General features: G+C 32.3%; 3 protein-coding genes and 5 non-coding genes across 8 annotated transcripts; 7 read left to right on the forward strand and 1 right to left on the reverse strand.

The window, feature by feature from the left end:
• Nucleotides 1-1038: 1038 nt before the first annotated feature.
• On the reverse strand, nucleotides 1039-2629 carry LOC133669638 (UPF0481 protein At3g47200-like). The gene is made up of 2 exons (XM_062089853.1): nucleotides 2465-2629; nucleotides 1039-2381 (listed from the first exon to the last, which is right to left on the reverse strand). Exon 2 carries the CDS (start codon nucleotides 2351-2353, stop codon nucleotides 1064-1066), a length of 1290 nt encoding a protein of 429 aa, XP_061945837.1. The 5' UTR covers nucleotides 2354-2381; nucleotides 2465-2629; the 3' UTR covers nucleotides 1039-1063.
• Nucleotides 2630-4192: 1563 nt separating this feature from the next.
• LOC133669036 (F-box/LRR-repeat protein At2g42730-like) lies at nucleotides 4193-6305 on the forward strand. Its single transcript, XM_062089047.1, has 3 exons — nucleotides 4193-5335; nucleotides 5433-5624; nucleotides 5979-6305. The coding sequence occupies exons 1-3, from the start codon at nucleotides 4193-4195 to the stop codon at nucleotides 6303-6305; spliced, it is 1662 nt and encodes a 553-aa protein (XP_061945031.1).
• A 2745-nt stretch (nucleotides 6306-9050) lies between these two features.
• LOC133670175 (uncharacterized) lies at nucleotides 9051-12973 on the forward strand. Its single transcript, XM_062090680.1, has 2 exons — nucleotides 9051-9473; nucleotides 12010-12973. The coding sequence occupies exons 1-2, from the start codon at nucleotides 9128-9130 to the stop codon at nucleotides 12711-12713; spliced, it is 1050 nt and encodes a 349-aa protein (XP_061946664.1). The 5' UTR covers nucleotides 9051-9127; the 3' UTR covers nucleotides 12714-12973.
• Nucleotides 12974-15676: 2703 nt separating this feature from the next.
• On the forward strand, nucleotides 15677-15824 carry LOC133670312 (small nucleolar RNA snoR134). The gene has a single exon (XR_009834053.1). It is a non-coding gene; the product is annotated as a small nucleolar RNA snoR134 (small nucleolar RNA).
• A 242-nt stretch (nucleotides 15825-16066) lies between these two features.
• On the forward strand, nucleotides 16067-16158 carry LOC133670310 (small nucleolar RNA U36a). The gene has a single exon (XR_009834052.1). It is a non-coding gene; the product is annotated as a small nucleolar RNA U36a (small nucleolar RNA).
• A 64-nt stretch (nucleotides 16159-16222) lies between these two features.
• LOC133670295 (small nucleolar RNA Z223) lies at nucleotides 16223-16313 on the forward strand. The gene has a single exon (XR_009834039.1). It is a non-coding gene; the product is annotated as a small nucleolar RNA Z223 (small nucleolar RNA).
• Nucleotides 16314-16486: 173 nt separating this feature from the next.
• Nucleotides 16487-16603, forward strand: LOC133670296 (small nucleolar RNA Z278). The gene has a single exon (XR_009834040.1). It is a non-coding gene; the product is annotated as a small nucleolar RNA Z278 (small nucleolar RNA).
• Nucleotides 16604-16719: 116 nt separating this feature from the next.
• Nucleotides 16720-16827, forward strand: LOC133670303 (small nucleolar RNA snoR97). The gene has a single exon (XR_009834046.1). It is a non-coding gene; the product is annotated as a small nucleolar RNA snoR97 (small nucleolar RNA).
• The last annotated feature ends 4657 nt before the right edge of the window (nucleotides 16828-21484 follow it).

The following is a 21484-nucleotide window of genomic DNA, read 5'->3' on the forward strand; positions in this document are numbered from 1 at the left end:
TTTGTAGATTCAAATATGCCTCCGGATGCTGGGGCCCGAAAATCCAATAATGTAATAAGTGCACTTTGAATTACTGTCTCCTCCGTATTCCCTCGGGATGGAGATCGGACAGCACAAAATAAGTGAGATCGGACAGCACAAAATTACGATTATCCAAGAAGAAAAAAACCACCATGGCTTAAGATTCTCTTACCTCGGAGCTCAGTATAAAAAACATATCTAAACGATACGAATTCATAGACATACTCACTTGCTATTATCTTATCACTGCCTCTACAGTTGGATTTTCATGTTGTTTGTAGATTCATTAAAAATATTTTGACGGTAATAAAAAAATCATTCTCAAAGCTCCCATCACCTTTTTCTTTTTTTTCTCTAATTTTTGTATCTATTTTTTTTCTTTTTCTTTTCTCTTTTTCTCTTTGTATTTACTTTTTTTTTCCTTCTCTCCTTTTTAATTTTTATATCTATTTTTTTCTTTTCTCTCTCCTCTCTTAGCATCTTCTTTTCTCTTTTTTCTTTTTTATTTTGTCTCCTCTCTCCTTTTTTATCTTTATATCTACTTTTTTTTTTCTCTCCTCTCTAATTTTTTTTTCTATTTTTTTTCTTCTCCCTCCTCTCTTAGCATCTTCTTTTTTCCTTTTTCTTTTTCTTTTGTCTCCTCTCTTATCTTTGTATCTACTTTTTTTTGTCCTTCTCTCCTCTCTAATTTTTTTTCCTTTTTTTTTTCTGTCTCCTCTCTCCTCTCTGTGTCTATTTTTTATTCTTTCCTTTTCTTTTTATTCCTATCTCTTATCTTTGTGTGCCATCTCATCTCTTCTTTTGGTCATTGGATTTTTTTTCATGGACACTGTTCTTCATTAAGGAATTAGTTTGAATGGAAATCCAAATCCAATAAAAATTAGTATTTGCACAATTACTACATTCACAACACACCTGATCATGTACGTGCACGTGTTATATAATTGTGCTAATTTAAAAATTATTTTTTTAATTATGCTAGTTTGGTAAATATTTTTTTTTGTTTTAACCAAATACTGAAACAAAACATAAGGCAATTAGATCATTTGTAATAAGCTAGTACTGAATATACAGTTTGTAATGCAGTAAAACTTAGAAGCACAAAGCCAGCAACTAGTGATATAATTGCCCACGGATTCTTGCAATGGTCTCTTCTGAAGTCTGCTTTGTATCTATACCATTGTTTGTTATAGTATGCATTCACATCCTCACATATCCCAGCATAGTAAAAGTCCTGCAAAACAATCTGCTTGCAGATACTGTTAAAAAAAGCTGAAACATCTTCCCAGCCACCAAAATCATTCTCAATAATCCGTCTTTGCACAAGCAATTCAACATCATTTGGTGTGTCAATGAGACGATCCATGAGCAAGAAGTAAGACGTAATGTACTGTTGACCTCCATGGAATCTTTGCTCATAAGCAATGAGGTTCTGGAAGAGTGAAACTGTTGAATCATGGATGCGTAATGGTGGGATCTTGAAAACACCATTTTCAAACTTCAAGTCAAATAGACTGCTCGTTGTGTCCCTTTCGAACTCGATTCCAGCCTCGAGGAGTACAGATGAACAGTGTATGAATTCCCACCCTCCCCTGCCTCTTGGATTTGGTCTTGAAGAAAAGGGCAGGTAGCAGTTGTGTATTAGGCCAAGCAAATGGGGGACTATTCTCCGGCTGACAGCTAAAGTTCCTCTATTGATATACAGAGATGATTTAAAGAAATCGAAAGCTAGCTCAGGCAGGGTAGGGAGTGACTGACCAATGGCACTAGGTTTTACTGTAAGCTTGACCAGCCATTCAAGAGCAAAGAATGGAATCTGGTTCTCTAGCAGTGCCAAGTCGCGGCGAAGAGTTAAAACCATCCAAGAAGTATTGAACACAGGATCATCTTGCAATCGCAGATCAGCCATGGAGAACCTCAAGAAAAGTTCGAGTATAAAGCAACCATCAACCAACAACATCTTGGCAAGATCATTTTCTTTGTATTTGTCAATTGGTTCGGCATAGCAAGCTCGGATGTGCTTGTCAAAACGTAGGATGGCTTTGCCACATTCATCTAGACTCTTAGCAGGATCCGGTGTCCGAGCAAGGAGAGACAGCATGTAGTGCAATTTGTGAACCTCCATAGCTAGCACGTTCTGCTCTCCATGGTGAAGAGGTCCGATGGAGATGATGTGAGGACTGTATGCATCTTTATTCACAGCCAGAAGGTTGTTTGGAACCCTCCAAATACTCCAATTTGATAGTGGATTCAAATGAGCAAGCTCTATGTTGATGGATTCTAGCCATGTTCTCTCGGCCGGAACTTGATTTGTGATGGGAAGTTGATCCATGAGGCCAAATGTTTGAAATAAAAGCACCCTGGCAAAAGAAAAAAAATTGAAAATTTCTATCAAATTATGATTATCCAAGAAAAAAACCACCATGACAGAAGTTTCTTTTACCTGGAAAATTATGTGCGCCACAAGTGTGAAGCTGTTGACGTCTTTTGATCCTGCTCTGAGTTCACCGTATCTTCAAATTCTGCCTCTCTTCTTCTAAGCTAGTTTGCAAGATTGAAATGACACCTTTTTTTTTTATTGAATTTGAAGGACTTTCCTGGTAAAATAATGAGGTCTGCCTCCACATGTATGCAATGTTTTTGGACAAATCTGCCCCGTTAACCCCTATGAAAATACTATTGTACCGTGTTAAAGAATTAATCCAATCAAAACCATAATTTAAATTTTTAGATGGAATTGATTATTTAAAATCATATTAAAATTATGATAACTAGTTGTTACGAATTTAGTTTTTATTATTTTTAATTTTTTCAGCTGAAATTATAATTCAATTTAAGATAATGTGAGATGTAAATGTATTAAATTTAAAATTTTTGTACTTAAATGACTGTGTTAAAACAATAATATAAAGTTATTAATGAGATTTTGACGCTACTTTAAGCTTAAATCTCTAAGGATTAAGTTCATGGTTAAAAATGTATATTATATTTCTTGATTTTTTGCGTTCAAATCCTTGAATTTATTAAAAACATTTGGGTGCACGATAAGGAGGATGTTCCTTAAGATTGTTCAAAAGGAAGATTTAATATTTAACTTGAAGAAGAAAAAAAAGGAAAGCGTACAGCCCAGATTGGGATGGCCTTTAGAACTTGAAAATCGAAACCCATTTCAACACAAAGCCTATAATCTCAAATTATTTATCGATTAAAAGTCCAAACCTACTTGAAGCTAACTATTTTCAATTTCGAGACTCCAGGCCCAAACTCGGAAGCTCTTCTTCTTCTTTCCAATGAATAATTATGGAGAGATTATTCTTTAATTTTAATTTGAAAAAGAAAAGTATAGCTAATACGAGCGTATTCAGGGATTAATTACATACCATGAAAGTGAAGATTTCTTTGATGGTACTGTTCTACCAAATAATTTATTCATTGGTGATATGGTTTCATGTAAGTAAATCTTTGAATGGAAAGTAATTTATTATAATTCTTTTTTTATTTGTTTCCGAATCACAAGAATTTTATATCTCAATCTAGGTGCTAGGAACGCAAATGAGTTTCCTAAATTGTAATTGATTTTACTAGATTTCTTTTAAAAAAAGAATCCATGGTAGATTGTTCTTCCTTTTTTTAGCAGCCTTTGATTTTTTGTTCATGTTTGTTATGAAAATATTCAATTTTTTTACCCTGTTCCTTAAATTACTTGTAAGAGTCTTTTCTTTTCTATCGAGATGAATCTGATCTATATTTTTAGATTTATTTATAATTTATTTCTTTAAAAATAACTCTTCCTTGAAAAATACAATAACAAAGAAAAGAAAGTCGAGTGAAATGGGAGGATTTTGCCTACCAAAAAAGGTTTTTGAAACAAAAACTACTAAATAAAGGGCCAATCAAGGGATTATCTAATTATTTCTGACATTATAGGGAATAATTATTTAATCTTAATATACTAGAAGTACTATGATATAATGAAGTAAGAAAAAAACAATTTCCCTCTTCTTCTTCTTCTTCTTTTTTTTTTTTGCTAGGATTGGAAATCTTGTATTTTCCATATTCATTCGAAAGGCCAACTCGGCCCCTCTACCTCTCTCTCTCTATATATATATATTGACATAACGTTCTAGTCCACCACCATATCCTGATAGCAAATTTTAGCCTGGTCTAAAAGATGATGACAGGAAATAGAATGAGACGTTTGATGAACAAAAAGCCAATTCAGGATGTTGACTTGATTTCTGAGTTGCCCGACCCCATCATTCAACATATCATGTCCTCTTTGCCCTACAAAGATGCCGCAAGGATGAGTATTCTGTCCAAGAGATTTGCATCTGCATGGACTTCCTTTCCTATCATCTTTCTTGACGAAACCCTGAACATGGGATCGTGCCTTGAGTTGACAGGTAAACAGAAATTAAATAGTTTTTTGGGCTATGTGGGTGATTTTCTTTCTCGTCGCCGACTGGATGTTAGCTTAGAAAAATTTAGCTTTTGTTTTTGTCTAAATAATAGCTCTGAGCAACCAAATGGTGGTATTGAGAATGCAATTAGTTATGCAATAGAGAATAACGTGAAAGAGCTAGAGCTAGATTTTGTTGGAAAAAGTTTCAAATGTATGGCACATTATAGTTTGCCGATGAAAGTATTGTCTGCTCAAAGTATTATAGCTTTGAGTTTGAAAGGGTTCATGTTGGAGCCACCCCAGAATTTGGCCTTGGATTTCCCTTTCATAAAAGAATTGAGATTGGAAAAGTGTAAGGGGATGCAAACACTCAGTGTTTCAAGCCAAACACTCAAGATTGTGGTGTTGGAATCTTGTCAAAGGCTGGAGAAGGTTGAAATCGATGCTTCGAATCTCGAATCCTTCTCGTTCGGTGGAGGAGCAAACTCATCCTGCAGCGTCGATATCACCGCTTGCAAGTCCCTCGAATACTTATCTTTGAGGAATGCTGAGATCACAGATGAATGGATTAAACATGAAGTTGCTCAGTTTCTTCAACTTGAGGTTTTCAAAGTTGTTGGTTGTCGACTATTGGAAAACTTCCATGTTTCCAATGCTAATCTTAAGACAGTGGAGCTAAGTGATTGCTCAAATTTACAGAAGATTGAGATTTATTCACGAAGCTTAAACAAATTTGTTTACGGTGGTCAGTTAATGCCATCACAAGTTTTCATTTATTCTCCATCTTTCCATGCTAAGGTCTCATTGAGTGTAGATCATCCACTCCCCCATGATTGGTTCTCGAGCTTCAGGGATTTTCTTTCATGCTTCGACCATTGCAAAGAGTTGGAAATTGCTTGCAGTATTGAGATGGTACGATTTCCTTCGCTTGCGATTTAATTTACAGTCTCGTTCAATTATGCAATACAAACTTTTTTCACTATAATCTGTCTCTCTTTTCCATTTCTAGGCTTTGATTGTTCCAATAGATTCAAGGGACAACTTGCTTCCTCCATTGTATGACCTCAAGTATCTGAAGGTAGTCGCAAAATTTCCAACAAAATCGGAGGACCTCGTGGGCTTGTTGGATAGTTTGCTTTGGTTTGCTCCTCGTTTAACAGTATTATCTTTTGTTACGGGTAGCAAGGAAAAATCTCTTAAGGTATGTACATGTCCTAGTTGTGAAATCACACCAGAAGGGACGGATGTAGAAGAGATGTTAAAGAACCATAAAAAAAATTTATTTCAACATTCTACCATCTCTTTCTTTTTCATCCTGAAACGGTAATCAAATACTACCTAAGAAATTAAAAAAATATGCCCTTGATTTATTTATTTCTGTTTTCCAATATCCACATAAAATCTTGATCCAATGGCTCAAAAATCCTTTTGAAGTTTTATTTCATCATTTTTTTCTAAATGTTTCGTATGAATCTACGCGTAATTTGTTATCTTTACAGAACGGCCTGTCTGCGGGATAGTATTTTGACACTGATGATTTCTTTCTATTTTGTAGTTTGAATATGATATAGCAGTAGCTATAGATGAAGATCTCGAGTGCTGCTACTCGATGCCTATAAAGTGTTGGCGACACTCTTTAAAGAAAGTTACAATGGAGAACTTTGAGGATCGTGAAGTTGCTATTCTGCAGAGGTTCTTCGCACAAAAGGCGACAAGGTTGGAAGCAACTTCAAGGGAAGACAGTGCTAGTGCTGATGCTTCAGCCGAGGAAGGAGTTTCTCAAGGTTCTGGTTCGGTGAACACTCGGAATATCGGTGATCTAGGGGCTATTATCATGGCTAACTTTTTTGATGTTAATGATACATTAGAAATTATGATGTGAACCATGGCTTATGAGGGCTGTATGCATCTTTATTCACAGGCAGAAGGCTGGCTGGAACCCTCAAAATTCTCCAATTTTGATGTCTTCTAGCCGGGTTCTCTGGGCCACAGGGCCAAATGATTGAAATCAAAGTAGCCTGCAAAATGAAATGGAAATGGAAGTTTTCTATATAATTTTGATTATACAATATCGAAAGGTTTGTGATGTGAGTTTCTCATTGTCTACTCGTAATCTCTTTTAATCAAACAGAGACACATTATCCCTCTTATAATCAAGCCAGTGACCACCTGCTAATTAATCCACTTCAAGAATAAGTTTCCAAGCAATCTCCAAATCTATCTTGACTGCCCAAAACTCAGCCTTGTTGGCTGCAAAAGCATGGTGGAAACGGCCTTGTCAATACCTGAAAACCCCACCGGCACCAGCTGCTTCTCCTCGCACCAGGTCACTGTTGATATAGGAAAGAAAATATAGTTTTTTTTTAAAAAAATTATTCTTTAATATATTTTTATTGAGAATTGCTTTTTTATGTTTTTTATGGGTTAGTTCTCGCCAAAGGGTTATGGATTTTAAAGCTTGACGGTAGTTGATTTTTGGTCCTTCTTACTTTATTTTATAAAATTAGTTTATTTTTAATTTTATTTTTTAATATGTAATTGTTTTAGATTTGATCCGTGAGAGAGAGAGATTATCTCAATCTTATACATATAATCGTGTGGTTAACGGATTAACCTGAGTTAAATTAGATTTTATTTTTAGATTAATTTTTTTAGTTTCTATCCATCAACATTTGTTTATTAAGAATTTTACTTTGTTGGTTTTTTGGGTTTATCTTCTATACGATCAGTCCCTCTCTTATGACCACAATTCCTGGTTTTGAAGTTTAACACGAATTGACTTCAGTTTTTTTATATATTTTTTTAAAATTGATTTTTTTTTAGTTTCATCTTTCAACATTTATTTTTTAAAAAAATTGATTTTCAAGCTTTTGTTTTCACTTTCCTTTCTATAAGGTTATTCTAATCATGCGCCCATGGTCCGAGGGTTTACGAGTTGACCCAAATTTGTTTGTTGCTTTTTTAAAAAAAATATTTTCTAATTTCGCCATCTAACATTGAGTTGTTTGATAGTTTAGCTTCATAGTTTTATTTAATTATTTCTCGTTATTTTTTATATATATTTTATTGGCATATATAATTGTTTGATAAATAAAATATTTATTTCAAGAAATAAAATTTAACACAATTGAGTACACGTTCGCAAGGTTGTTAATTCCGTTCCGTTTCATCCAGAATGACCGAAACATTCCATACCAATTCAAAAAACGAAATAAAACGGAACAATTTTCATCTCATTTTAAATCTCGGTCCGTTCCGGATTTTTCAGCTAAATTTCAGCCGAAACGTTCCAGTTTTATTCCACATGTTCCGTTCCGCTCTTGAAAAGCCATTGAATCAAATTGAACCTTGTTTAATTTAATTAATTAAACCACCAAAGTATAAAAGGCCATTTTCATTACTATTTTCAATAATAATGATATTAAAAATAATATTAAAAATTATTATTACTATTTTCATTAACAATGATATTAAATTTTTAAAATTAGATTTATCACTAATATATATGGTTTATATTCATGTGTGTTTTTTTCATGTTTATACTTTGTAGGAATTTGAATAAAATAAGGGATGCTTTAGATTTCATTAGCCTTGATAACATTGACCTAACTTTATATTTAAAATATTTGTGTTAAAACATTTTACTTTCATAATATTTTAATATTTTGTTTAAGTTGAATTACTTTAAGTTAAAGATCTATTTAATATTGACTATTTAGAAATATTTTAAAATTTAAAATTATATTTGTTTGGCATTGTGTTTGTATTGCATAATTTATAATTAATTTATCTTGAATTTGAATTATGTTTATATATATATATGAACAGTACAACCCTGAAATGGCACGCCGAAACACTCCGAAACTAAAACATTCTATTCCAATTGAAAAAACGAAACACCTACCAAAACGAAATTGACAACCTTGCACGTTCGTGTTACAGAATCAAATATCTTAATATTAGTTATCTCTTAATTAAATATTGGTTTATTTAATTGAATTCATTTATAAGTTTTTTTATTTGTGTTTGAGATTTTTTAAAAAAATTCCTGCATTTTTTTTTTTACTTAAAAAAATTACTAACATACGATGAAATACATGTCAAATCGGTAGTGATTGTTGATTAAGTGAACTTGAAAAGTTTTTTTTTATAATTTATGGAAATAAAAAGGTTAAAATTAAAAGTATAATTAAGAAATTATTCAAGTTGGTAATATTACCAAAAATAAAAATGATTTATTTTATATTATGGATGACTGGTTGTGGAGGGATTGTTTTGAAATCATGATTTTAATTTTTAATAAAAAAAAATCTGATTCAATTTTGCAACATTTTTTTATTTAAACTAAAAGGTATTTGTAATCAATACATTTATAATTTTTTAAAATTAAAAATTAAAAATAACTTCAATCAATTTGTAAAAATCATTAAAAAAATATGTATGCTACTTTTTTTTGTAAATTGTTTCTTACCAAAACTAAGGGTAAATTTTCAAAGAAAAGGAAAGGAAAGAAATTACAACTCTAGTTATGGTTAAAATTAGAGGCTTAATCCGGATCTAAACCAAAGGATCCGGGTATCAATTCTACTTGGATCCACTAACCCATATTAACAGCCGAAAAGCGAAAACCATTTCCCATTTCCGCAGCCAAGATTTGGCCTTTCTTAAACTGATAATGGCATAACCTCTCTAAATACCTCAACTATGTCGAGACCAATAACCACACTCTCTTCTCCAACTCTCAAAATCCCATCCTTTTCTCGTCTTTCCCTTCAAACCCACAAAAGCCAAACCATTTCTTGTCACTCTTTAGCTATAAAGGCTAGACCTTTATGCAGCCATAACCAGACGCTGAAAAGATTTGGTTTGTTTCTGGACAGTCGAGATAGGAAGTTGGGGTTTCGTGTTAATGCAGAGAATGGAGAAGGAGAGAGCGAACGGGATGGTGTATTTGATGATGGTGAACGTGGAGAGAGTACTATGCCTGAGAGGTTTAGGTACTTAACTAAAGAAGCACCTGACCCTCCTGTTAGGTGGCCTTGGTTTGTGGGTATGTTTTAGTTTCTTTGCTAGAAGAAAAGGACTTAATCTTTGAAGATAAATTATTGCTGCTTTGAAAAAATTTTGAGTTTTGGATTGTGAGTGCTACCTTTTTTTTCGCTGTTGTTGGTGAAATGTCAAGTAGATTGGTTGTTCAGTTTTCTTGATTGCAAATGTTCAAGCAATTTTTTGAGCTTGTTGGCTGTTTTATTAGTTGAGAAATTGAAATCGATATTGGTACTTCACTAGTTCTTCTGTAGGATAATGTATTGCTTTGCTCAACATTTATATGTGATAGTTTTGTAACATTTATACATTTTTTTCAGAATGGGGGGACTATTGCTCCTTTTTCTCTGGAGATTAATTTGTTTTGAAATGATTTCCATAGATTACTTGAATGTGACTTGTGCTGAATGTCTGATGAAAATTATCCACCATGATGATTTTGTTACATGATGCTTTGAACGATTTGCTTGAGTTGCCAGGATATTTGACTCAATCAGTTGTTACTTGATTTTGTAGGGTTCACATTTTGTCTTGAAATCAGTTGTTGTTCTTGGTGTGATAAATATTACTACTACTACTACTATTATTGATTCAAAGCATCTTTCTTTCAATAATTGTAACCTATTTTTCAATATACATTGATGCCAATTGACATGGAAATGATGACAATATGAAGTAAAAGGTCTGAGCAGAGTGAGTTAATGGTGTTAGTCATGGATGCAGAAGTTTGGAGGTGCAAGAAAGGGAGAGGGCCCTTGTCCTTGTTTTGAGTTACTGCATTGTGACTGTCGCAACCTCTCCTACAAAAAAATTGCCATTCTTGGTGATGGGTTGAAATAAAAGGCGTGGGGCTGCATTCTAGAATTGAATGCTAGCCTAGAGTTCTCCCAACATTTTGTACTCGCATCTCCTTACTTTAAGCTTCTGTTGGCTGCCACCATGCTTCCTGTATTGATCAAAACTTTTATGCTGATCCACACATGCTGCAATGGATGTGTTCTATGGGATAATGTATGTTATTTTCTCACCGTTTATACATTGATAGTTGAGCTTAATAGTCTTTTAAACATGAAGAAAATGGAAATGATGGCAATATGAAGTAAAAGGTCTGAGCAGAGTGAGTTAATGGTGTTAGTCATGGATGCGGAAGTTTGGAGGTGCCAGAAAGGGAGAGGGCCCTTGTCCTTGTATTTAGTTACTGCATTGTGACTGTCGCAACCTCTCCTACAAAACAATTGCCATTCTTGGTGATGGGTTGAAATAAAAGGCGTGGGGCTGCATTCTAGAATTGAATGCTAGCCTAGAGTTCTCCCAACATTTTGTACTTGCATCTCCTTACTTAAGCTTCTGTTGGCTGCCACCATGCTTCCTGTATTGATCAAAACTTTTATGCTGATCCATACATGCTGCAATGGATGTGTTCTTTGGGATAATGTATGTTGTTTTCTCACTGTTTATACATTGATAGTTGAGCTTAATAGTCTTTTAAACATGAAGAAACTGGAAATGATGGCAATATGAAGTAAAAGGTCTGAGCAGAGTGAGTTAATGGTGTTAGTCATGGATGCAGAAGTTTGGATGTGCAAGAAAGGGAGAGGACCCTTGTCCTTGTCTTGAGTTACTGCATTGTGACTGTCGCAACCTCTCCTACAAAAAAAATGCCATTCTTGGTGATGGGTTGAAATAAAAGGCGTGGGGCTGCATTCTAGAATTGAATGCTAGCCTAGAGTTCTCCCAACATTTTGTACTCGCATCTCCTTACTTTAAGCTTCTGTTAGCTGCCACCATGCTTCCTGTATTGATCAAAACTCTTATGCTGATCCATATATGCTGCAATGGATGTGTTCTTTGGGATAATGTATGTTGTTTTCTCACTGTTTATACATTGATAGTTGAGCTTAATAGTCTTTTAAACATGAAGAAAATGGAAATTTGTCTTCGTATGAATTTCACTTTGTACTTGAAAGTGACTTGTGCTGTAGGTCTGCATTATGATTTTCCATTTTGATGATTTTGTTACCTGATGCTGCAAACAATTTGCTTGAGGTTTTTGTACAAAATATGTCTTAGCCAGTAACATTTGATGGATTTTTTAACTTAAATTTTTAAGCTTAAACATTTGGTTTTGGGGAGTCAAGCTAGGTTTCCTTGTGTTTATGACATTTCCAAAGTTCAGCACTCTGCATTTTTTGCTATTATACCTTATGAATAAATATGCAAAAATGGTTGCTTAACCTCAAATTTTGGAACTTGAGTAGAGAAACTGTAGAGTGTAACCTGTTGGAAATTTTGACTTGAAAGGTATATGATTGTGGTACTATGATTTCTTGCTCTGTAAATCCATTAGTTATATCTTGTGGAGGAAAATGCTGTTGTTTCAGTTAAAGATTTCACAGATTCTGTGTTTGTTTGTGATCAATATTTGCCCAAACTGTGTGATATGGTAGTGATTATGCTTCTGCTCTGTTTTGTTTGCAAAGAATTGTGACCACAGATTATGATGTGCCAACTAACCCCTTTCACTTGTAATTAACATGCAGCTCTGGGTTTCCTTATCTATGCATGGAGAGCAGTCTTATTTGAACTAGGTAACTGGAAAAGGGGTGTCATAGCTATTATTGGTTTTGTGGGATACCTCCTGAAACTTCTGTTGGCTGTTGTCTTCCATTTCATTGGGGATCCAATCACGTCTCTGATCAGATGTATAGAGACCGCAATCTACACATTTCAGGCTTTCTACTCTGGAATAGTACGATCCGCACCCATTCCAGAACTGACCTTGATTATCTTGCTTGCATCAGCAGTTCTTGCTATTGGCGAAGCTGCCACTCCAAACTCTGTAAGCAGGCAACCTTATCTTCTCACAGTATCTGGCCTAATTGGCTATGCAGCAGTAAGAAACTACATCTCTGAGCCTCTTTTCTGGACACTTCTACTGGGTTTATATGCTTTCTCTAGATTCATTAAGAAGAGAGATGATGTTACATCTGCCTTGCCTGCTGCAGCTGTACTAGCTGCAATCGGAGAACCTTGGGTTAGAGTTTTGGTAATGGTTTCATATCTAGCTTTAGCTATTTCTTACCATTCAAAGCAGCTCGCCAAAGGAAAGGAAGAAGTTGAAGTTGTGACAGCGGATACTAGTAGTAGGGTTCCAGTGCCACTGCTGTGCGCAGCTTTAGCCATTGGTATTCATGTTGCTGCTAAGTGGGCTGGCTACCGCCACTTGACATGGATGTTAGTATGACAGCAAAGACTCAACAGTCGTCTGGAGATGATGGGCGAGTTTTGAAATGGCTCAAGGGACAACTCCTGTAGCAGCAACAATTTTAGTCTTCCGGACTAGGTTAATCATTTCTTCATAAAAATCTCCCCTTTGTTTAGATGTGTGTATCACATATGATCCATAAGATTGTACAATTGCGAGAATTTAGTGAGAAAAACAAAAGTCCCGGGGACAATGTTCAACACGTTGAGAAAAACAGAGAATCCCTCAGGTTGAAGCTATTCATGATCGCGATCTCAAATTATTAGGCACTCTCATTGCATAGTTTTCGGACCATATTCGGTGACTAAGTTAGAGATAGGCTCGGGTCACTAGGTTACCGAGTAAACATATGGGTTATTAAGATGACATTGTTTTCCTCCTCTCTCTTTTTTTTGGGATGTTGACCTAATAGAGTTTGAACTAGATTTAACTACATTAAAAAAAAAAATCTAGTTGGGTCAATTAAGTTTCATCGTGTTAATGTTTTATCCATTTCAATTAATCTAATCTATGATTTTGAGCGTTAGATTTTCCAGGTTAATCACTATGCTCTCTTGTGTGGTATCCTTGTATGATACTGAAATTTAAGGCCATCTCATCGAAGAAGATTTTGCTGAGTTCGTCTTTGAATTCTATAGATTCGATTTAAAATAAGGTTCTTAAAAATATATTTTTGACACGGTATAAAAAATACAAAATAAACTCGGATTGTAAAAATAAATTGTAAAATCATAAAAAAAAAAATTTCATACATAGTTTAAGCACCTTAAAATGGACGGTTCCAATAAAAATTCATACGTAGTTCAAGTATCTTAAAATACACGGTTCAAATAAAAAAATCATATATAATTTAAGTAATTTTTTATTAACTAACAAATAACAAATTTAAAACAAATAATTTGTTGATGTGTTATATAAATTAAAATTAGCTTCATTTTCACAAGAAAAACAAGCTTTATCCATAAGATTAGTGTTACCTAGAAGAGGTGGAATAGGGATAACATCATCATCTTCACAAGAATATGCTTAAAGGCTAAGAAGCACCTTTGTTGTTTCCTATCATTTGAAGAGATGAGCACTTCTCCTTTGAGAGGCTGGAAAAAGCAAAATGAATGCATACATTAAAGATTCCTTGGACCAATGGAGTCTTCACTTCATTCAATATTAGGAAAAAAAAGGTTTGAACATCACCATTTCCTCCACACAAAAAAAGAGAGACAAAACCGCCAGATTTATATAAGATATACAACAATGCCAAACAGGAGCCTAGGTGCTTTTTCATGGAAGGAAACAATACATTTATCAGCTAGAACAACAAAAAGCATATGCAAACACTTCTTAGCAAATTCCTGAGAAAATTGACCATTTTGAGAATGAAACCATTAAAACCAACTTCATGTGCCAAGCTACTGAAGTTGACTGGTCCAGTGTCAAGTAAATCACAGAACATATTGGTTGTCATTTAAGCTAACAAAACTTATCCTTGTGCTGTGATCGTTTAATAAAAGCCAACATGTGAAAGACATAAAAAAAAAAAGAAGGAAAATCCAGTCATCAAAGTGGCCTAAAACACCTTACAACATATTGTGTAGAATAAGAGACAGGAACTAACAACAAAAATAAAGCGGGATTGAAAACCAAAATTAAAGAAAAAAATATATGCTGGACCAAAAATCAAACCAAATGCAATATATGGACCATGATCATGAGGTTTATTGGAAGGAGAGTGCAGCGGATCTGACATGATTTAATTTGCAAATCCAAAAATTCTTTCTTTCACCTGTAACTAAATTAAACAGAAACAAATATTAGAGAATAATATAAATCATATACTAAGACCTCACCTAACATGTTAAACTTTTAGGTTAAAATGGTTCTTTGACACCAAAGAGAATAGAAATCAAACTAGAATATCAAGGACAACAACAACAACAAAAAATCACAAATTAAAACAATATTTATTCTTTCCAATAGCCGAACACAACTTTTTGTTTCGAGTTCATCGAGTTTGACCAATTTTAATCGAGTTTTCTATTTTTCTAGTTTTTTACTTGATTTCACATAGTATATTTGTGTTAACTTGTAAAATCGTATAATTTTACGAATCAACTCACAAGTTTAACAACCATGGATTCAAGTGTCTTGAGTTGTTAATTTATAAACCTAAGTTAACTTTCTGATGTTGTCTCAAGCAATCTATATTTAAATTTTACATATGCCAAATAGGAGTGCAAAAACTGCGAATAAATTCTAAAATCTTTTGAGTTGTTAACTCGGTGTTGACTATTGTCCTATTTAATCAAATTAATTGGTGTAATTGACCTTGTTGCTATGCACTGCTAGTGAATCAATTGAAGAGGTATAAATAAATAAATATTTTCCATGTGTTATTTGTATACGAATGCTATTTCTCATAGTTTTTTTATTCTCAAATATGTTGCCTTATTTAAAATATAATTAAAAAACCTGTTTTAATATGTGAAAATTATAGTTGTTAAATTTAGTTCCGAGTTGATTTGAATTTAAAATCTAATTTGAATTGAATTTTATTTTAAATTAAATTAAAATTATTCATTGTTGACCTTCCTATGCTAACTCGTGACCTGTTTATTCAGTTCAAACTCAAACTGGTATATATTGATATTTTAATAAAAATATTAGTTTAATCTTGGTTTAACAACTTGGGTAAAAAATAGTTTAATCTTGGGTTTTCACAATGGACCACTCGAAATTCAGCCCAGCCCATTACAATACCAACACCACCAAAAACCAATCCAGCCTTCTCCCCAAAAAGAAAAATAACAACAACTAGGGTTTTATAGCTCTTGAACCCCTCTATATAACATCGTAACCCCCCCACCAATTCTTCATTCGCAGTCTCAAAGGCTCTGTTATATCAAATCACAAATCCTTTCAAAAATCTTCTCTTTTCAAGATCTTAGCTGCACGATGCCTCCCAGGCTTCGCTGATTACAAACCCCTGAGGTAGAAAGTCCCAAAGCTCGTGCTAAAGCATCTGCCGTTTAGTGTTGCAGTTTAGCCTTTTGTACCTTTCCACGGCTTTTCTGTGTCAAATCAACGGCTACATCTCTTAGTCTTGAAAACATCACTGTTTTTTCATCTGGGTTTGTGTTTTTTCTATGTTTTTGTTGCCTCTCAATACCTCTAGCTTGTTTTGAGATAAATGGTTGAAATTAAGCTAGTCAATGAGGCAAAGATTGAATCTTTTTGGTGGGGTTCACGTGGGGGCTTATGCTATTTGGTTAATGGTTTTGCCTCTAAAAATTCCCTCTAAATTCATGAAAGTTGTTGTTTTCTGTGATTCAATTTTTTGGCGATGATTAAATTGGATTTTATCCGCGCTTCTGAGAGAAATCAATGAAGCAAAAACATAATTAATGGTTGAATTTCTTGATATGAGCCAGCCCTTTTTTGCGTAGAGATGTTTTATTTTGTTTATTATGTCATTTATTGATTTTTTAAAAAAAATATGGCAGTGATGATTAATTCACAGCTTTAATGCCAGTTCTGCTACTGATAATTCTTGATTGATAGAGCTGTTATATCTCTGAGCCATATAATTTATAGATGATGCAACTTCCTGGTTTTGAAAATGTAAATGATTATAGATCTAAAAATAACTAGTGTTTATGATTTAAATTAGTTTATGAAGAATATGCAAGGATTGTTTAAGGTTTTTGAAAATTTGGTCATGGTGTTACTTGTTTTGAGCATCAATGCATTGTAAAATTGCCTGTGATGATGCAATCCAACTTATTTGAGGTGTAGTGGAGCCGAGACCCTGTTTTCAGGGAGAACCTACTTGGTATAAGCTACATTATAATGATATTAATGGATTTAACTGAGGCAAATTGATTTGAGGCAAATTGATTTTGAAAAATTAAGTGTTTCCTGTTCATTGACCATTTAATTTCCTAGTTTTTGAATCTGTTATTCAAATTGAGTTTTAACTATACTCTTGTACCCTCTGTAAATGGGTTTAGAGTCTGAAAAACTCAGACAGTGTGTGTTGTCATCAGCTTCTTCTCCCGCATAATCCACGAGATTGGAGTTAAATAACAGCACTACATCCGTTTCCTTTGTTTTTCTTAAAGGATATTGCTCTGCATTTATTGGTACAAATAACAGTTTGTTCTACAGTTGGATTCATTATAAATTTTTCCAGTCAGTCAAATGTTTGGAATAATATAAAAACGAGCCTTATTACAGATTGTATACTTGATAGCCAGGATTGGAATTTCAAACTTTCTTAGTATGAATGTAAGATGATGGCAAGCTGGGATTCTCTCGTGAACGAAGGAGGCCCTAATCAGGGCACTGCAATTCTAAAATGTCTGTTGGCAAGTGGCGATGCTAGACGTTTGAAATTTACAAATCATTTATTAGTCAGAATTGCAGTGCCTTGATTTGGGCTTTGTTTGTTCCTGTAACCGCCATGCTAGGGGAGGGAAATGCTTCTGCAAATGTGACCGCTGCTACTGTTATTAGCTTTTTCTTCAGGGAGAATCTTATCATGTGATTGTGATCCCTATTTCCCTGTAGTGGTATATATACTGCCTATTTAAGAGAACTTCTTTTGAATAAGATGGCAAGTTTCAGATTGTGTTGTTGCTATTTTCAATCTGTTTATAATTCTTGCTCCAATTCTCACTTTATTGAAATATTCCTGTCTTATTGTCCTTTGATCTTGCTTATTTCTGCTCTTCCACAACAATGCGCCACAGCGGTTCACTGCCCGCTTTCTCGAGTTATTCTAAGATCCGTTTCTGCATAGGAAACGTTTTGGCAAAAATATTGTTAATGATCCAATATCATAGCTAATTATCAAAAAAACAATTATCATTAATCTACTGCCAGGCCTTCTCGCTTCCACGACTAGGTTGTTTTACAATGAACTATTTGCTGGTTATAAAAATTCCTGAATCTGTTCTCAAGAACATTTGCTTTTTAATCATGTTATACACTGGTTATTTGTTACTAATTCTATACAGAGAAACTCCCCCGTGCATGCTTGGCCGCTAATGCAACGATCAGATTTAAGGGCGTGTTTCTACTTTATACGCTGAGATTTTAAAATATTATTTATATTATATTATATTATAAAATAAATTGAAAAAATTAAAATTTATAAATATTTAGTTATTATGATTTTAATATCATATTAAGGAATTATCTGGAACATGTTTTCAACTTTAATTTTTCAAGTATACATGAAGAATTGTGTTATTATTTGGAGTTTATTACTGATTAAAAGTATATTTTTTTTATGATACCGTGTTTTTTAATAAAGAATTATTTTTTTTCTTAGATTTTACAAATCATTGAAAGAAGATTCACCATGCCGAGTTAGCTTATCAAATTCATTGAAAATGGCCCATTCGTACGTTCATCCAAAAAGAAACTCAGATACAGAACCCATTTTAGCATAATGGAGAAAGGAAGTCAGTGTCTTGGAATGGAAGCAAGTGAAGTGAAACAGTGGCGAATCCTCCATTGTTGATACATCTTCCAGCTGAGGCTCTCCGTTAATTAATACATCTAAACAGTGAAGGGGTGAATTTTTTTTTCTCATTTTCTTTCTTTTTTGAATTTTATTTTTTTAGTATTTACTTGATTTTAAATTTATCTTTATTATAATCTCAAACAAATATCATGATACTTAGTTTATATTTGATTTAACAAGTATTTGTATTTGTTTTTGTTATTGTATTAAAAATACAAAGCTCTTCAATAAGGTGAAGTCTATAACTCATATTATTGATTTGATTATTTAAATTACCAAGTACAAGTCAATTTAATATATTATTATTTTAATATTAAAAAAAATCATTTTAAATTTATTTTTTTTAAAGCAAGTCACGTTTTTTACTGGTTATTTAAGTTTTCTTAGAACTTATCTAGTCAACTGGATTATATCAGGATAACTATTATATTATTTAATTTTAAACTCATATTAAATAAGAATTTGGATTGAAAATTTTTAAGTTTGACTTTATTATATCATGTTTAATAACAAAATTAAACGGTGCCTCGCGGTCTAGATATTATTTTTATGTTTATTTTTATTTTTATTTGAGCTTATTCAATATTTTAGCATAATGAGGCAGATGGTTTTTCTAAAAAAAAAAAAATTAATGATCTTACATTTACTTGAGAGATTTGATATGGTGAGGGGGTTAATTTGAGGTTTTCAATTTTTTTTTATTTTCTAAGATATAAAGAAAATTTAAAAAAATTCATTTTTATTTTCAAGTGTTTTTTTCCATCCTAGTTAAACACATGGTGTGTTCATATATTACTTTTAGGTAACTTTTGGTTCTTGTCTTTAGAATATAAAATACAAAGACATTGGGGTTAGAGAAAACGTATATATTTTTTTATGTTAGAAGCATAAAAAATTATTTTAAAACTATTATAAAAATAAATTTATTTTTATTTTTATATTTTTATCTTTTTAATTAAATATTTTGTGTCCTTGCTATCGTTTTATCTTAGTATAGTAACTAAACATGGCATTAATAATAACAATGATTATAATAATAAATATCTTAAATATATAATAAAAAAGTTTTATTAATATTGGTTGCTGATCTCATTTGATATTTAACAAAAGTTGACCTACTAGAAACGTAAGAGTTGACATTGAAAACTTTTAAACTACATGAATCGAAGTGACATGTTTATTAATTTCCAAAGGCTAAAAATATTATTAAGAGATTTTAAAATTATGATTTATTAGAATAATTTAGAATATAACATGATTTACTGCAATAGTTTGGATTCTTTAATAATATGATCAAGTTGAATGAATCTTGCTACGTTAAAATCTTAATTAATAAACTATCTAGGCAAATTTTGAGTGGCGAGTTTTTAGTCAACTCTCGAATTCAGCTAGATTTTGAATGTGTTTGTTTTGGCATTTAAAAAATATTTTTGATTTTTCTTTTATTTTGTAGAGTTTTGATTAAATTTTAAAAAATAAAAAATATATATTATTTTAATTTATTTTTAAATTAAAAAATACTTTAAAAAATTAATTCAACCACAACATTTCTAACAAGTTAAGGGTTTGTTCGGCATTGCATTTTGAAAGCGTTTTAAAAAAATTAAAATTTTTTACTTGAAATTAATATTTTTTATATTTTCAGATCGTTTTAATGTGCTAATGTCAAAAATAAATTTTAAAACATAAAAAAAATAATATTTCAATGTATTATAGAATAAAAAGCACTTTAAAAAACAACTACTACCACTCTTCTAAACACACTTTAAATCATGTAAATTGTGCCCCATTAAATTAGGAGTGAGTAAAAAAATCGAAAAATCGATTAAACCGAGAAAATCAGAAAAAAATAATCGAATAAATAAACCGTGAAAAAAAAAACAGATTAAACCGATTAAAATTTTAAAAAAAACCGACTGGTTCGGTTCGATTTTGGTTTTATAAGCCTGAAATCAAAAAAACCAAACCGACCGGAACCAAAACCAAAAAAACCCGAGCCAAACCGGAAAAACCAATCCAAACCAAAAAAACCGAGCCAAACTGATTGAACCAATTTTTGTTCAAAAAACAAATCGAACTGAACCAAAACCGGGCAGTTTGAATTGGTTTTGGTTCGGTTTTAATATTTTTTTAAAAAATTTAATTTAATTGTTTTTTTTAATAAAATTCGAATCAAATCGAAAATAATTACTCCAATGTTAAATCATGTGCCCCCACCATGGGTCCACGACAAGACATCACGTAAAATGAAATGATTAGTGTTGATAGAGACATGAAGGTTTTTATTTATTTATTTGGATTGCAAAATTAATTACACTGAGAAAATAAAAAAATAACCGAATAAACCGAATTATGAAAAAAACTGATTAAAATTTTGAAAAAATTAACCGGTTCAGTTTTGGTTTTATAAGCCTGAAATTGAAAAAGTAGAACTGAACCGAAGTGAACTCAAATCGAAAAAAACCGAGCCAAAACTGAGTCAGACCGAAAAAACCAAGCTAAACTAAGAAAACCAAGCTAGACAGGAAAAAACCGAGCCAAATAAAAAAACCAAGCCAAACTGGTTTGATCCGGTTTTTGTCCAAAAAAACTAAACCGAACTTAAATCGATTGGTTTGAACTAATTTCAATTTTTTTTAAAAAAATAAATTTAATTATTTTTTTAATAAAAACCATATCAAATCAAAAATAATCATTCCTACTTTAAATCATATGCCCCCACCATTGGTCCACGGCAGGACATCTCGTAAAATGGCATGATTAGTGTTGATGGAGACCTGAAGGTTTTTATTTTTATTTATTTATTTGGATTGCAATAAATCGTGTTAAATGCAATTTCTAATGTTCGCACTTTAAAGAGATAGTTCTCATTCTTTTATCTGCTTTGTAATATTATTATTCTTTTTTTTTTCTCAAGTAATTATATTATTGTTAGATCTTAATTCTTATGGATTTATTCTCATACTCTCTCTATTTTATTAACCACATATATAGATGAATGATAAAACTATATGTTTTTTGCCTTCTCATCATTCCACTCTGCCTATCAATCTAACATAATAATTTATTAGGCTGTAGCAACTCCCTTTCAGTTTTACTAGCTATTTTACCGGTGTTTCTTCATGGTTTGATTTTTTTTAAAAAAAATATAAATATATAAACTTTTCTAAAGTGTTTTTATTTTTATAAAAAAATTCCAAGTAAGAATTGAAAAATTCATGTATAA

Source organism: Populus nigra, chromosome 12 (assembly GCF_951802175.1).
Source record: "Populus nigra chromosome 12, ddPopNigr1.1, whole genome shotgun sequence".
Lineage (NCBI taxonomy): Eukaryota > Viridiplantae > Streptophyta > Magnoliopsida > Malpighiales > Salicaceae > Populus > Populus nigra.